The sequence below is a fragment of the Gadus chalcogrammus genome, chromosome 15, assembly GCF_026213295.1.
Source record: "Gadus chalcogrammus isolate NIFS_2021 chromosome 15, NIFS_Gcha_1.0, whole genome shotgun sequence".
In the NCBI taxonomy this organism is placed as follows: Eukaryota; Metazoa; Chordata; class Actinopteri; order Gadiformes; family Gadidae; genus Gadus; species Gadus chalcogrammus.
This window is the reverse complement of record NC_079426.1, coordinates 6660115-6678462: the sequence shown is the minus strand read 5'-3', so window position 1 is coordinate 6678462 and position 18348 is coordinate 6660115. Positions and strand designations below refer to the sequence as shown.

At 45.7% G+C, this 18348-nt stretch overlaps 1 protein-coding gene across 1 annotated transcript in view; it reads right to left on the bottom strand.

Annotated features, from left to right (window-relative positions):
- Nucleotides 1-18348, bottom strand: part of LOC130404942 (phospholipid phosphatase 4-like) — a 45898-nt gene that overhangs the window by 9831 nt on the left and 17719 nt on the right. The window contains exons 3-6 of the mRNA XM_056609891.1: nucleotides 9071-9179; nucleotides 6832-6922; nucleotides 4377-4440; nucleotides 4094-4218 (exon numbers count right to left, since the gene is read on the bottom strand). Of these exons, the coding sequence (XP_056465866.1) occupies nucleotides 4094-4218; nucleotides 4377-4440; nucleotides 6832-6922; nucleotides 9071-9179 (389 nt within the window). The remainder of the gene's footprint in view (nucleotides 1-4093; nucleotides 4219-4376; nucleotides 4441-6831; nucleotides 6923-9070; nucleotides 9180-18348) is intronic.

The window sequence follows — 18348 nt, the reverse complement described above, 5'->3', positions numbered from 1 at the left end:
GGTCGATTAAAAATGCAGGAAAGACTGAAGATGCAAAAAAATCAATTGAATGTGTAATATTTATCCAGAGATTTTAAGGATCATCCTCAGTCTTAAATTTCCAATCGACTATACTTAACCATGAATATATTGCCTGAACGCTTCGAGATAAAACCACAAATGACGGTTCATTAGGACAACGCCGCCGTCCATAACGAGGCTGGAGCATTAATGAAGTTACATGATTATCCACTGCACCAAGGCGAGAGGTGAAGCGCGCGCTGCGTCTCATTACCACGACGTGTGAGGAGCACAGCCTGACACCGCGCCAACTATTCTCATCCATGGGGGAAGCATTCCACTGCTGCTCGCCACGGTTAATAAAGCCTGCACCCTGTGGGGGTGGCAGTAGCTCAGGAGGTACAGTGGGTTGGTCGGTTACCGGAAGGTTGCTAGTTAAATCCCTGTCTCCTCCTGGATGAGTGTCGAGGTGTCCCTGAACAAGACGCCTCACCCTAACTGCTCCCGACGAGCTTGCTGTCCTCTCGCATGCTGGACTCTGCCGTGAATTTGTGAATGCACCTGTTCAGAGTCCACCCTCGACACTGCATAGCCACCCTTCCCCTTCTGGCCACCATTGTACACTGTATTGTATTGTGTTGTATTGTATTGTATTGTATTGTATTGTATTGTATTATAGTACTTAACTGTGTAGCAACTGAAGTAGCTGCTATCATTGCTGTAACACAGGGAATCGGTTAGCCTAGCGATTGTTGTACTTGCACTTGGTTCTATGAACATCCTTTCTGTACCGACAGCGATATATTGATGCACTTCTTATGACAAATGTACTTATTGCAAGTCGCTTTGGATAAAAGCGTCTGCTAAATGCCCTAAATGTAATTGTAAATGTGATGTTAGGAGATATTGTAAAGCGCTTTCAGGGGCCACTGGTTAGAAAAGCGCAGTATAGAATGCAGTCGGTTTAATATTTATCAAACACCGAAGTGACTTGACCTATGGACTCTGACCTATGACCACAAGAACAGCGGCAGATCCTTCAGAGCGTAGAAACTGCCGCTGGGAACTCTGTTGGGAAATCCACTGTTGTCGTTTTGCATTCATCGACCGAGGAAGAGTTTGTACGGAGGCTGCTTTCCCATCACTATGGCTTAGTCGTTCGAACGGTGGCCAATCGGAAGGACGGATGTCATTCTAGGTGCTAAACTAATATGATGGAATGATGTGATTCAATTGGAGACGAATTTGGATGGACTTATTGAAAACGTACCGTGCAAAATGTTTGCGGATATTCAATGGGAGATGATTGGTTCTGTCTCACGGGAATTTAATTAGCTCCCCCAAAGACCTGATATATAATAAACAGCGAGTTGTTGAAACCCTTCTTATTAAACAATCCATTCTAATGGCTTTATATTTGCAGAAACTAAATGTTTATGAAAAATAGCAAATTGCATTAAGATGGAAAGAAGAACCTGCAGGTCTGAAGTGGTTTCATTTAGCAATTCATTCTCGTAGTTCTCAGCCCTGTCAATTGCAGTCTACCTCAATTTACCATTTTCTTTCTTGGAAAAATAAGTAATCGACAAATCTATCTACTACGTTCTCTCTCTTTATATCTCTCTCTCTATTTATAGCACCCATATATATTTATATAAATATATATATATATATATATATATATATATATATATATATATATATATATATATATATATATATAAATATATATATATATATATATATATATATATATATATATATATATATGTGTATAAACATATTTATACACACACATATATATAATCTATATTTCCTCTCTGCCCTTAAAACCAATTGTCTGAATCTGTTGAGCATCTGAGGCAGACAAACACACGCGCACACGCAAACACAAACATACCCACGCACACACACACACACACACACACACACACACACACACACACACACACACACACACACACGTAGCTACAGGCGGCGTCTGCGTGTGCCATGCACACACTCCCACGCGTGGGGAACAGAGTTATTTTCTGTCCTGTCTCTAGACACGACCATGCTGGCTCCCCCCCCAGCGTTCCTCGTCTCCCCCTCACAGCGTGACGCGGGCCACTGCTCCATCAGGGCATTAGGAGGGACTGAGATGAATGCAGCACTAGCGTGGCGGAGCGCTGAATTACGGTGCCATCTCCCCCCCCCCCCTCTTCGCCGCTGCCAACGGGACGCGGCGCAGACCGCACGGGGCCCCTTCATTGGAGGGGTGCCAGGGAAAGACAGTAAACACACGGGCTGGAGGGAGCTCAGGTATCACCTTCCAAAGCGAGACGTGAGACCGGCTCCATTAAATCGAACGCTCCATTACCTCGAGCGTGAAATCGAATAGCGTTCACTGCGCGCTGCACGACGCACTCGCCTATCATCCCATCGTGTGAAGGTGATACGTACCGTGTCCGTTTCATACGTCTTGGATGTTACCTGGCGCTGTCAACATGGAAACCCGCCGACTCAACTCTGCTCAGCGCTTTCGCGCTTGGACACAGAAAGGTTGCTTGGATTCACAACGGCTAGGCGAGCTCATAGCATGTCGAGCCAAGGGTCTCTCTCGTGAATCACCCTTCAGGGGTCGGTATCCAAACAGATGCTCCCACCCAGGGGCGCTGCCAGGAATTTTGGGCCCTATGAAAGAATATTAATATTATATTATTAATTGTCATCCGCGGGCCGTGGGCCGTGCTGCATTGGGCTGGGCCCTTAGAATCAGTACCACTTTTCCCCGCCAGGCAGCGCCCCTGCTCCCACCCCCCCCCCCCCCCCCCCCCAGAGAAACTCACACACACCCCATCAGATTATGAAATAGCATGACACGGCTCAGCTCCTATTTACCTCCACAGAAATTCTTGCTTTTTGTGTAAAGCAAAACCTCAAGCATTTCTCCAATCAAAGGTTTAACAAGGATGTAATGATGGGCCTGTCTGCGTCTCCCTACCTCCCTTCTCTCCTCCTTCCCACACACCACATCATTATGTTGTAAACCGTCGACGCGGCTCCACTGAAACGTCTCAAAAGACGGAAGCGACGAAGAGAGAACGAGGCTTCGATTATTGGGACTCGTTGCGGAGGTGACTGTTTGTCCCCGAAGACGCTCACAGACTTTATTAGGGACGGAGTGCCGAAGCAGACAAAGCTTACTTTTCATTTCTAGCCGAGAGACGCAATGTCAGTTAGTGGAAAACGCTCTTCTGAGGACGGAGTAACAGCAGGGAAGTGTAGCAGTGAGGTTTTATGCTTTGTGAACTGCCTAGCCTGTCGCCTGCGTTATTAAAACGGCACACATTGTCTCCTCTCCTCCGACTGGTCCTCGCTGCAATAAAGTCATTGATTTTGGTTGAATCACCGATATTCATATCTTTGTCCAAACAAGCACTAGCAATATAAATGTGATGGAAAAGAGCAAGTGTTGTGGAGACACATGAATTATTAAACACATTTTTGGACAGCTGGGAAGGCAGTATTGTCTAAATGATCACCCAGTTTAAGAAGGAGCTGTGAAACAGAAGGACTGAATTTGATTCCTCCAAACAGAGAGCCCGATAAAAACTGGCAGCCACTCGAAAACAATCCCAGATTGATTCTGAAGAGTGCTAGCCTCATGCCGCAAATCTAACTTTGGCCATTTCACCACTTACAGGAAGGAACTCCAGCAGCCAACAATGTATGTATTCATATAAACGCCCGTAGCCAGCTATGAGGTCACCGAGTTCCAGACCTAAGTTAATTTCAACTGAAACACAACTGTCTACAAAATCAACTTCTCAGAGATGAGCAAATGCTTAATTCAGTTGAGAGTTGTTACTCGGTGTCCGCTGTGTGTGACATTTGTTGGTGCGTGTGCGTGTCCACCAAAACAAAACCTCCGGACCTCACAATTTTCGGGCCCTGATTATATTCATACATGTGCACGTAACACTGGTATAACCAACTTCAAGAACTAGAAGATCTAGAAGGAGCCAGAACACGCTTTAGCTGCATGGACCTCTGCTCAAGGTTAAGCAGGTATGCTGGCATCCCGCGGTTGCGGTAGTGGTGCGGTACTCACAGGAGGAATGGCTGCTCGGGAAGCTTTTGCGGCCCTCTGACACCAGCTCCTGTTCCCCGGTGCAAAGCATCTTGGGATGGATCAGCCCGTCTGGAAAGCAGCGGTGAAAGTAGTCCGGCCTGGGCCTGTCACACACAAAGAAAACACAAACACCCATAGCACTTAGAAACTAATTATGGACAGTTTATGCTTCTTACATAATGTGATTATTTTTGTTTCGTTTCATATATAATGCAGTTCTTATGATACCAAAACAACAGAGGTTCATGTTTGATTGGCATACCTGCCCACGATCAACTTGATGGTGTTTGTGAAGACTCCATTCAGCGCCAGAGCCAGTGTCACAGCTGATCACAAAGAGAGAGAGAAGGAAATGACAAGTTATTGTATGCTGTACGTCCTTACACTTAGAAATAGTACTTAGCATTGTGTTGCGTCTTTTCCTAGCTATCTTTGTGGTACACGGGGAAGGGCAAGGCCGCCTTAATGCACGGGCTTACCTGGGCTGCAGCCCCAGGGCCAACGACTATCAGGGGGCCAAAAAAAAAAAAAGAGATTGGCAAGGGCCAAGACAATGTGTTTTTTTGGTTTTGGGCTTTGGCCCAAACAAATAATAAAAAATAGTAAATAACCAAAAATCGGAAAACTCGATTATGTTAATTTTCTGGTGGTTTGACGCTAAGATCGTAATCGCGATCAAAATTTGATTAATCGCCCAGCCCTATCACTGAACCAATCAGCATTGGGTGAGGCAGATAGATCTGATCACGTATGCACAACAATGCCTGCACTGGAACAACGGCCCAGAAACAACAGTTGTGTGGTCATTAAACGTGGTGGACTGACTTCCCCAGCGCTCCGTCTCACCCCATCTGCTCTCCTCTCCTCAACCGGTGCCAACTAGGAAGTTATCAGAACCAGTCCTCCTTGTTAGTGGGAATCTTTCTGCCCGCTCACACTTCTGTCAAAGCCGTTATAATAGGAGAAATATGATTTATGTCCCCACACTCCAGGTAGGTGTACACTTCTTTCATTAGAGGACACCGTGGGTTCAGTGAGTGCGTTGCTTTTGTCAGAGAAGCAATCCTTTGTAGCAATTACATTTAAATAGCACCGATATATATTACCGTTTAACGATTGTGATATAGTATAATAGTTCCAGTATTAAATAGTTTATTGCAGCCATGACTATAGCGAACCACTTGGAATGATCTGGCCCTTGTGGGTAATTACCAGCAGAACCAGTTCAACCCAGGTTGCATAGTGGTAACAGTATAGTCTCCCTGGGCTTGCACGGTAATGCAAAGCACCAGTGTCATATACAGCAGCCTGTTCATACACGTCAATAACGAGGGGGCGAACATACATTTGTTATTTCCGATGTGTGAGTTTCAAAGCTCTATCTTTCAGCTTTGAAACTTTCTACTTTGTAAGTGAGTAATAACCTTCACGCCTCATGAAACTCTGGAATCGTCTCTTTGGCCTCCGTTCTGTACTGTCTAGCTAGGAACTGTGACACAAACAGAAATACAAAACTCATTCCCACTCCAGCAGCTTTTGGATTCTGATGAAGATGAACTTGTGAATTTTAAACTATCCTCGCCAACTTTATTGATAGAAGCCTTTTCAAACACAATTTTTAAACTGAGGCAGATACATGACAACGTAAATAAATGAGCAGCAGATCATAAATAAATGAATAGAAGAGGGTAACAGAGCAAAGAGAGAACACAGAGCTCGGTAGGGGAAAGGATTTGCTCTGTAAGGCTATTCTACCCCAGAGAGCCAGAGACCGAATGAGACCCTTTAATGTTTTTCATACGAGCAATGCAAATCTCTCTACTGCTAATATAATTGAATAAATGTAACATATAGCCCCAATTAATAGTAGTTTGGTCATCCGTTTATGAAAAAGCACGCCAAGCGGTACCGGTTACACTCCTTTGGAGGAATGTTTCAACCACATCTAAATTATTGTGATAGACGTTTATCACATTCTCTTTAGCGGCTGATTGTAGCTGGAAATTGAAATCAAACGCAAAATGAATATGATAAAGGTAAAAAAGGAGCAACAAACGATTATTATGATGCAGTTCAAAACAAATGATACGAGGAGTTATTATACTTCAGAGTTTTACCAGATTGTTGGTGGTTACCTTGCTCTCCATCTCTGTCAACCACACACACACACACAAACACACACACACACAAACACACACAGACACAGACACACACACACACACACACACACACACACACACACACACACACACACACACACACACACACACACACACACACACACACACACACACACACACACACTTTTGTGTCATTTTAATTGGATTAACTACCCTGGTTCTTCACCAACATCGTGCAACTACAGCTCTGCTAAAACTTAACACAAAACAAGATAAAGCGTCTAGTAAAAGCGTCTGATTAACATAACACTGGGAGAAGTTGGTGCTGCAACTTTTGGAATTGATTTCGTTGTTCCGCACCACGTTCCAAATGTCCGCCAATGCACAGTCACGACTGTCTTCAGGCATAGCAGGAAAACAACAGGATTCAGCTAATTACAACCGCCTGAAATTATACCTCAGAGGTTAGCTGACAACTGATTTCAATATTCTATTTAGCGTTGTATAATTGCCCTGGATTTCATTCTTGTGAATCAGGTAAAAGAGGATTCAAACACCTAACAAGTTCTCCTGCCATTAAATAGTAAAAGTACACACCTAAACACGCCTCTTTGATCTCCGTCTTGTCCGTCCTCCGAATGATCTTCACCACAAATATGACGGCCAAGGGAGTGAGGAAGGAGATGGCCTGGAGGAAGCGAAAGCAAAAACATGTACAGTTTTATCATCGACCACCGAGCATCGAATGCCCCGAGGCCGGGGCATTCCCTCCCGCAGGTCGACTACAAGATGGCCTCCGCCGCCTCAGGAACCCCAAACATCCGCTACAGGTAGGGGTCTCCTGGGAGGAACACAGGTGCACTCTGCTTTACAGCAATCCTCTGTATAAAGGTTTAGTAGCTGAGTCATATTCTCCGTATAAAGGTTGAGTAGCTGAGTCACATACTCTGTGTAAAGGTTTAGTAGCTGAAGCACATCCTCTGTATAAAGGTTTAGTAGCTGAGGCACATCCTCTGTATAAAGGTTTAGTAGCTGAGGCACATCCTCGGTATAAAGGTTTAGTAGCTGAGGCACATCCTCTGTATAAAGGTTTAGTAGCTGAGGCACATCCTCGGTTTAAAGGTCTAGTCAGGTCTACCCACATTTAGTGGGTTACATTCCCTGAGCATTGCTGGGGCTGAATTGACAATAGAGCTGTGTAAACCTTGTGTTTGTAATAATGTTCTCCTTATTTGCTATTTAAGCCTTGTATTTGTAATAATGTTCCCCTTATTTCAGACCTGGTATCTGGTACATCACCAAGAAGGCATCAACATGTGATTTCCCGGTCGCCATTTTACTTCCCCCACTTAATATGCAAATAACCATGCTCACCATTTCAAATATGTTTCCCTGCTTCCACATTCTCTTCCAAAAGGAAAAAATCAAAATCCTGGCCAGCTTCCCCTCTTGGATCACTCCAGGCAGTCTGACTGGTTCATGATTCTGAACGGTAATTTATTCCCACTGTTATCCCACTGTGTTCCTTCTCCTCTATTCAAATGGAGGAAGAAACCTACTTAGGCAATATCCACAGACACTGTCCCTGGTTGAATAGGGAAGCAGCCAGAGGAGACGAGTGGCATGGCAACGGGACGGGAATGTATCCTGGAACGGACGGATGCGTTCAGGTATTCACATACGCGTTACAATGAGATAAGATCTTTATTTATTCCAGATGGGAAACGCTTGACGTTTTTGCGGACGACGAAGACGGCTTCGGTGTGGGGGAATCGATTGCGTCTCGCATGCGTCAGGAAACCATTTCCATTTTTATTTTCTGATATCTACGGGAAAATGACACGGTAGGGCGTCATGAGGGATGGACACGCATGCAGCCACAGAATGCAGGCTTGAATATTTATTGCTTTTTAAACATAAATGATTTACTGAAACATTGACACCTCGACGCTGTCAGAAGAAGCGAGGATCTTTCTAGTTCTATCCTTTGCACTGCATTTGATCAGGTCTACATATTATAATGCATAGATGTCAGGGGATTAAGTTTGCTGGAATTCATGGCACGAAAAGCACTGAATACAACAAAATAAGAATAAATAAATGAATAGAACCACAAATGTCAGCACTATTTGGGCGTTGCATTAAATTGATTCCACTTTAAGATCCCACATCGCTCAGGGTGCTGTTTAAAAACAGAACAACAAGCACTAAAGTAACAATCAGTCAAACACATCTCTAACGAGTCTCAAGCATCGATATCGTCTTTTAATAACGGATCATTCTGACTCTTTAGAGGAGCGTTGTTAGGGTTTAAAGTACAGTCTAAGTTTCATCATTCCAACTTTCCACTGTGACCAGTGTGTGGTGAGCTTTCTGGCGCATATTGCACACACACTATTACTACACACTGATAGGGGATGAGATGTCACACCCTCTCACACACACACACACACACACACACACACACACACACACACACACACACACACACACACACACACACACACACACACACACACACACACACACACAGACAGACAGACAGACAGACAGACAGACAGACAGACAGACAGACAGACAGACAGACAGACAGACAGACGCGCACACACACACACACAAACACACGCACAAACTCACTCACTATATAAAGTGCTTTTAGGAGCCTAGAGCAGGTCTATATATTCAATCAATTTGTGTCATTAAAGTGGGATCGTCCGTGAGCCGGGACTGACACCCAGGTTGCCGTGCATTGCAGTGTCGCAGACAGAGACGCGTGGATGGGCAGCAATGGGGCGATGATGATGGGGGTACTGTGGTCGACCGCGGTGCCACTTACAAACATGACTCTCTTGGGGATGTGGTCGGACTCCACCAGCGGGTTCTTGTACAGCCACAGCTCCTCCGGTTGGATCACGCGCTCGAAGGGCTCCAGGAACTCAGTGAATCTGTGACACACACACCCAAACACACACACACACACACACACACACACACACACACACACACACACACACACACACACACACACACACACACACACACACACACACACACACACACACACACACACGTAGGCACACACACACGCAAACAAACAAACAAAGACAGGCACCCAGGTACACAGACACACACGGATAGGTACACACACACACAAACGCACAGATACGCATGCACAAACAGACACGGACAGAAACACACTCTCACACAGACATACACAAATCCAAAGAGAGACAAAGGGAAAATATTAATATTGATGAACATGAATTTCAATTTATGACACGATTTAGGGTAATATAAAGAAGAAATAAAGCCCATGAATAAAAGATCCATCAGATTGTGGTGAATAGTAGATTTAGAGTCTAGCTCATTGCTTCATAATTACAGACGTTAAGATTGCAATCACAGTAATACGAGCTGCTGTACATTTGAGCCGCACTACGTTAGCTTTTAACAACCCCGCCACGAGCTACGCTACGCTAACGACACCCAAAATGCTGTGTCATTCTTCCCTGTCTCCAGCTGGGATCCCAGCCTCCCTGATCAAACTTCCACTTAATGAAAATGCCCTTGGTGATTACAGACTGTGCTCAGTGAAGGAGGCGCAAAGATGTAACCCACACACACACACGTACACTCGAACAGCTGCTGAAACATCATTCCTGATTCCTGACACACACACACACACACACACACAAACACAGAGCATGGTCGGCCCCTCCTGGTTTGCAGGTCATTAACCACGATGTATGTGTGGCTGTCATCCTGGCTGCCGTCAGCTACGGTCAGGACCCTAGTGTCTCATTAATGAGTTTCGACAGAGGTACGCGGGAGAGCGCCCGGGGCTGAAACCCAGACCCTGACCGCCCCACGGCTCTGAGCCTTTGTTCCACTTAACCTCAGGACCAAAGGCCGCTTACAGAGAAGATGTTTGCCAGCCAACAGCAGGTTTACATGGAGGTATGGAGTCATCACACACCCACAGATTACTAGCAAGGTAAAACGCTGTCGTGGAAATGGCAAGTGCATTGGACTGCATTTATACAGTGCTTACAGTGCCAGCGGTCAATCAAAGTGCTTACAATATTGCCCGACAGTCACCCGTTCATTCACACACCGACGGCGGAGTCAACCATGCAGGGCCACAGCCAGCTCGTCAGGAGCAGTGAGGGTGAGGCGCCTTGCTCAGGGACACCTCGACACTCCGGGGGATCGAACTAGCAACCTTCCCGTTAGCAGCCGACCCGCTCTTGCTCCTGAGCCACATGCTGCCGTCTGATGCAGCGGAGGATGTAGGGGGAAATAAACGTTATCTTTTAAGTGGGATTTCATTTGAATGGTATCTGTTTGGTCATCCAGCGCTGTCTCCGTCGAGGTGTCGAGGACCGTGGTGTTGGGCCAGGGGCCCGGTGTGCGAGTAATGAGTTTCAGCACTGACTCCTCCACGTCGATGCCCGCCTCAAGCAAACAGCAGAGCACCAGACCTGCTGTGGTGGGCTCGACGCTTTGCGGGATTTTGGATGGGGTGAAGGCCACAGGGTCAAATTAAAGTGTGTGTGTGTGGGTCGTGTGTGGGTCGTGACAGTGTGCGTGTGTACAGAGTACAAACGCTCAACTGTAAGCACAAACCAATCCACACACACGCACACACACTTTTTTGCAAGCACCTCACACACCCACACCAACACGCACACACACAGACACAAACACACGCATACACACAAACAGACTCGCCTACTCAGTATGTTCTTGAGCCTCAAGGTCTCTGGAACCAAAGACGCTACTTGTCCAATATCAGGTAACCCTTAATGAGAGGAGCTGAATTATGTACGCTTTATAAAGAATCGCCAGCAGGTTGCCTTTTAATTGTCTTCTTCTCTTTCATACTTTACAGTTAGGACTGGGACTGAAGCTGAGATGGGCTTTCTTATTTTATATTATGTATAATTTCGGTGATAAAGATGGTACCTTGCAACTTACACACTGCCTTTCTCAGGCTAATTAACGGGGAAAGTATGAGGAAAATTGATTTAATGATTCGAAATTGTTTTGGGATAATGGCTGGTAATTTTTGAAACACAACACGCATCAACAAGCCAACGAGAAAATGGCGTAACATGTGGGTAAGACGAGGCAGGCAGGTAAGACCCCAGGAGGGTCTGAAGCGAGACCTTTGGTTCTGCCTCCGGAGAGTTATGTGTCGTTGTAGCTTCTCCTCCCTTGACCTTATGAATAGGCTTTGTTCAAACAGGCACCCATTGTACCGTGTTCTCAGCTCGCTTCAGGTGAACCGTGAATTGCAACCTTCCAATAACTCTATTGAATACTCAGAGTTACTATGTTTACTTTACTTTTTTGACATTTAACTCTGACAGATGTTTCAAATAGAAAAGGTAGAAAAGGTGCGGTCTGGAAAATATGCAAAGACCAAAGACCTAGCCAAAACCTAAATAAGCTAACTCTGCAGCAACACCTACAAATGTTTTCTCTGTTGTTCAATCTTTGTACATTAAAACATCTACATCGAGTAAAAAAGCAGATATTTGTATCCAAAGTGATGTTAAACGGCATATTAATTACAGAGCAGGTGGGAGTTCGGTTACTCAGTGAGAATGCAGCAAGACCCCAAACCCAAAAATGTAACGATGAAAGAAACAAAATGGTGGTGACAACACACCACACCCTCCCCTGTCCTGCCCTGTCCCAGTAGTAATGTGTCCAGTACTTTCTCTCCCTCGCCGCGCCCAGGAAACCTGTGAATTAGTTTTCATGGCATTCCATCTCAATCAATCACCTTAGTGGTGTCACATTAGAAACAAATTGTACATTTTGAACACAACCCTCAATGGCACAATGCCAGCACAATGCTAGCACAATGCTGGCAGACAAACTGAAGCCTGTCTGTCTCCATAAGCCGAACTGAGCCTTCTGGGAATGTCTTTGGGGAGTTTGTTTGTCCAAGTTAGCAACAGCAACCAGACATTTCACGTCATTGTATATTTGCTATGCAGGACACACACCTGCTGTAGACACAAGAGGGACACGCACCCACAGGATGTGAGGTAAAAAAGAAGGATAATTGTGTGTGTGTGGGTGTGTGGTGGTAGGCAGTGTTTTTATTTTGCCTCTTTCACCCTCATTTTACTGTTTCTTCATTTGGTCAACCTCATTCCAACAATAAAAAAATCCTGAAAGTACATGAGCGGTACACTCAAGACCCCTTCCATAAAACCTCATCAACTCCCACAACAAACTCCAGCCATAAACAAGATTTGTCAATTTACAAATACAGAACTATACGATTCAAGACACTGATACGTGGTTTGCACAAATATGAACTTAAACTGGCAGAAGTATGGGTTGCCTTCAAACAACATAAATTGTAAAACAAACAACCAATATCCCTAAATCATGTAAAACACAGCGTTTCAGATAGATAATAAATGTTTAATAAGCTCCAGGCCTCCAATGCTCGGAGGGGATTGCTAGAATTTTTATCTCATATAGGAGCATAAGGCTGTCAAATTGATGAAGCATTTTCCCCTGTTATAATGTAGAAGTCAAGATATAGCCATTCAAAGTGAACACATGGGTTGACAGGTTCCTGAATTTATTTGAGTATCTGCAACATTATTGGTTATATATTCATACAGCCAGGGTAACTTTTAGTATCACAAACAGCCCACGCAGAATGCAAACAAATTTATGATGGCAGAACTGTACACTAATTGCTTTAGGGATACATTCTAGTTTGAGAATGAGTATTTGTATGTGGGTGAGTGAGTGTCTGAGTGAGTGAGTTTGTTAGTGAGTGAGTGTGTTAGTGGGTGAGTAAGCGAGAGAGTGTTTGTATTGGTGTATTTGCATAGGCTTCGTGTTTGTGTGTATGTTTATGTGAATGGGTCAGAATCAGAGTCAGAGAGAGAGAGAGAGAGAGAGAGAGAGAGAGAGAGAGAGAGAGAGAGAGAGAGAGAGAGAGAGAGAGAGAGAGAGGGGGTGTATGTGTGTGTGTGTGTGTGTCTGTTTGTATGGGTGTATTTTTATAGGTTTTATGTTTGTGTGTATGTTCATGTGAGTGACACAAAGGGAGAGAGAGAGATATAGAGAGAGATATAGAGAGAGAGAGAGAGAGAGAGAGAGAGAGAGAGAGAGAGAGAGAGAGAGAGAGAGAGAGAGAGAGAGAGAGAGAGAGAGAGAGAGAGAGAGAGAGAGCAGCAAGGGAAAAGGAGAAAGCAACCCATTAAAAGTGAATCAGTGGCAGTGAACCCCACACAGCCTCTCAATACTAAACAGACAAAGGCCGTCTCGCCTCGGCATGGCACCTCCATCTATTTGATGCCTCATCACTGCCTGTGTTGCGTGCCAGTCCTCGGGTTCAGAGCTGAAGCGCTCTGCCGGGGTTGTGGCCCTATTGAAGTGCCACTCACAACCAGTAGTGTTCCCTCGCGGATGCAGTCTGCTGAGGTACTCAGTGGAGATAGTGGATACTGAGGTGCTCAGTGGAGATAGTTGATACTGAGGTGCTAAGAGGGGACAGCGGGTTCACAAGCAGGAGAGGTTTGCTTAAGTAGAGCGGTGCGGTTGTGTTCATCGTCTTCTTGTGGCTGCTATACCGGACCTTTATCAACTGGCTTTGTCTCGTTACAATGTGGTCGTATATGTAAATAAACGATGGTTCACTCCTTACTGGTTAAGTAAGTTAATTTTTGCCCTAATTTGCCTAATAAAATGTCCTTTTCAGCCCTTTGAGACTGTTCCTGTGATTAAGTGCTATACAATTGAGATTGAATTGAATTGAATTAAATTAACTCTCCTCCATGTCGCCCGCACGTTTCACGTCATCCGGTCGGCTTTAGCGACGCCGCACACGTTGTGGCGGTACAGAGCCATTACGAAAACGGCAAAGTAGTACTGTCACGAAAGATGACAGATGATCTCTACGTGCTCAATCTCTGACAGTGGACTGATTCATCAGCGGTAATCCCCAGGTGTCGGTGTCAGACATATGTTCTCCAGCCATCAGGTCAGACAGCCCAACCCCCGGGGAGTGGAGACCGGGGAGCTCACAAAAGAAAGAGGAAGACACACCAAGGTCCCAGCCGAGCGATTCATCATACAGAAAGGCCATCGCAAATGCATAGAATATGGATTACGCCACCTTTCGCTATCCCAGTTATAAGCTGTGTTGGGCTGACATATTGACAAGCAGTCGAGAAATTCCCTGGTGATGAATTAGATATGCAGCCCAGCCATCAGGCAGATGGTACTTTGGAACAGCCTCACAGGTTTAAACTCTTACGCCAAGGTAAGCCCCCAATTTTAGAAAGCCTTCATTCAAAAGGTCTGGAATTTATCTTTCGGCTCTATCCCCTGAGCGAGTGTGTTTGTGTGTGTGTGCGTATGTGTGTGTGTCTATGTGTGTTTGTTTATGCATATATACATCTACGTGTGTGTGTCTATGCATGTGCACATGTGTCTAAGTGTGTGTGTGTGTGTGTGTGTGTGTTTGTTTATGTGTATATGGGTCTACGTGTGTGTGTGTGTGTGTGTGTGTGTGTGTGTGTGTGTGTGTGTGTGTGTGTGTGTGTGTGTGTGTGTGTGTGTGTGTGTGTGTGTGTGTGCAGGCGTGCATGTTTGTGCATGTGTTTGCGCAAGAGCCCGTCTTTTGGAAAGTTGGCCGGACCGTGCCTTCCCCATACAACAGAGCAATTTCGCCAATATCGATTATTTTCAGGGGATAAGAGCTGCCAGAGGAAACAAAGCGCCTCTTATTAAACCACCACACCATCCAACATCTATCTCTGAGCCGCGCGCAGGGGGGGGGGGGGGGTTGGTGATTAGCTCCCTGCAGGTCACTGTCCACTTAGCGGTCAGGCCTAGGACGTCTCATCTCCTGGGTGTCTCCTGGGTGTCAGCTGTCACAGCTCCCTGCTGTGACAGCGGTCTGTCCGTTGTGAAGGTGTTTTGTTCTTTTACAGTCGATTCAGTATGGGTGATGGTATAATTGATAGTTGGCCTGCTCTGTTTTGGGCCCATCTCTCCATTTGTTTTGTTCTCTCCCCCCCCTGCCCCCTCTGTATCTCTCTCTGCACCCCAGCCCACCTGCTCATCATTCAGAACACCTGTCCATCACCACACCTGTCCATCACCGCGTCAACTCCACAGATCTACGAGAACCCAGCTCCAACAGCCAGTGTGTAGTTGGACAGTTTGCCAATACCTGTCTTACCTGTCTTCAGGATAACCAGTACCTGGATCCCCTGTCCACCAAGCCAACAATAACATTTAGGGAAATTATCTGATTATTTTATCCAAAGCGACTTACAACGTTCATATATGTTCATACACTCATTCACACACCGACGGCGGAGTCAGTCATGCAAGGCGCCAGCCAGCTCGTCAGGAGCAGTAAGGGTGAGGCGTCTTGCTCGGCAATCGGGGATTGAACTAGAAACCTTCCGGTTACAAGTCAACCCGCTCTACCTCCTGAGCTAAGCTGAACACTCTCAGCCAGCCCTCTCAATGGGGATCTGGTCTGCCAAGCTTCCTTCTTGATTCACCCTCTGACCTCAGCCCAATCACCAGCCTGCCGCGATCTCATGAACCCCACCTGGGTACTATAAAAACTTTGCTTGTCTGGGTCAAGCAAAGGTAGGTCCATAAAACTGGCGGATGTACCAGAAGGCTCTCAATGTCCAGGCAGTGACATGGACCTTGGAGCGTGTAGCTATCCCAGTGGAACTCAGAGGTCATGTCCTCTTGATATTGTTCGCTTTCTGAGCTGCATCTTTTATTAAATCAAGAAACTTAAGTGGAAAAGTGGAGCATAACCAGAGCTAACAAACCACTCCATCTGTAGATAATATTGCAGAGGTTAGTGCGTCTTCTCCTTCCCATCGTACTCTCAGGGGGAAATGTTCATACTAACTTTGTTCTACCTAACCGGCCCAACGGAGAGCCCTTTGGGATTCTGTTAACGGATTACCATCTAGGACTTTGTTAAGCTCTGTTTGGCTGTGTCATTCTCTATCTTCTTTCATCCCACATCCCTGTCTCTCTACCATGTCCTGTCTGTAAAGCAGTTCAATATATGTACCAACGATACACTTTGAGATACTCAGGGTTCCAAAAAGGTCCTTTAAAATTCATAATACCATTCTTAAATATCGGTCTAACTGAGTCTCTTGACATTACATTATAAGTGTGGTTTCAGCCGAATACTAGTTTCCCATTCTCTCTGAAGTTTCAAGGAGCCTCATATTTTGATACTTTTAAGCGCTTCTAATATTCTCATCATAATTAAAGAGTACAAACCGGGGAAGCACGATGAGTCAAAATCTTCCTTTCAAGGCGCTACTCTACCCTTCAAAGACAAAGACCCTGACCCGAAAGTCAGGGTCGTCGCCAGGGTTTGAATTGGTTGTGGCGAGGGGGGGGGGGGGGTTGTGCTGTGCTTGCTCACGCACCAACAGATGTCACACATGGCAGACACAAAGTAACAAGTCTCAACTGAATCAAGCCTTTACTCATCTCGGAGGAGTTCTCAACCGCTGATTTTGTATACAGTTGTATTTCAGATCAAATCTTATTTTTATACTCAACAAATATGACCGAGGTCCAGGCCTCAAACGAACAACAACCAATCAACACTCATTCCGCACGTTTAAATCGTGTCTCTGTTCCTTCCTCCTCCACTATCCCACTCTTGACTTCCACCACACTCGGGTTGCCTCGCCAAGCCATAGCTCCTGCTGCAGGAAATGAGCCCAAAGTCAATGTGAGGCGACAGGTGATCAGTCAGACGGGAGGAAACCAGCTCGAGTGTTGATGTATGAGTTTGGCGGCAGCCAGAGACAGCGAGCTGCTGTGTTGAGTGATGGGGGTGAGCTCCTTCCTATCACCATCATCTCTCCTCTCCACCGCAGCTTTGTTTGGTCGCTGTGCCTTCCCGTCTCAGCCTCAGAGCTGACATCACGCTAATCCTGGGCCCGTTTTATGGTAGAGATCGGTAATGTCACTGTATAATCTCCACCTGTGGCCAAATCCAATACACACCCATGATTGCCCACCTGTGGGGGGAGGCTAAAGCTGAGAGAAGGTCATGGTTCTCTGGTCCCGTATCCGGTCAACCGAAACGCAATTTTCATTCTGCTACTTCCTGTCAGCGCGGTATGCGTTAGTGAGCAGTCCCCGGAGCGGGGGCATCACAAACAAGACAAGAAGACAATTCCAGACATTTTTATTACGAAACAATATCCGCAATATTTCACAGTCACATATATCTGTCTACCAGAAGTCCCGCCCCCTCGCACACTGAACCTGTGTCACTGGTGTGTAACACCCATGTAACTGTAAGTCCCGCGCTTCGCCACTACACCCACTTAACCAGAAGTCCCGCCCTCCCTCTCTCGGCACTACAACCACTTATCTGAAAGTCCCGCCTTCTTTCTCTCGCCATGAACCAACATTTGGAGCACCCCATAGTCAGGTAAAGTAACCTCCCTTTTCCTGTCAGTTTAACATTATGTCTGTGGCAGTTCAATGTACTTTTAGGTGACTTGTTGGGTCTGTCCTGGTGCACTGCCATACCTCAATCTAACATTCCATAATTAAAGTGACGAGATACACTTGTGGTTTTCCCACTCTGGAAAGACTCTATCCAGGTCATTCCATGGTTAGATATGGACGTTTTGGAATGAGATTAGTGGAAACATGACAATTTAACATCATGGAAACCTGCATCACTAATTAAAATCCTGTGTTGGCGTGGAAACAACCAGTGGGGAAGAGTGATTTCACGTCTCGATAAGCCCGTTAAAGTGCTGATCAACACCTGGCGCTCGCGAGCCTGCCGGATATCACAACAACCGCGTACGTGATAGTACGAGAAAACACCAAGAAAGTTGCAAAAGCAGGACAGAAATAGTCTGCTGTGAATGATGGATGTCTCTCACAGCAGGTGCAGGCCTACTTAGCATCTGAATGAGGACCCTGTCATGAAACACACCACATCAATAACTGTCCACACACAATAAGGACTGTCTTTCTGTGCTCTTCCCTGGTTGTGGAATACGTCTGAACAGTCGAAAGCCCTTGGCCGCAAGCTGCACTAATTAG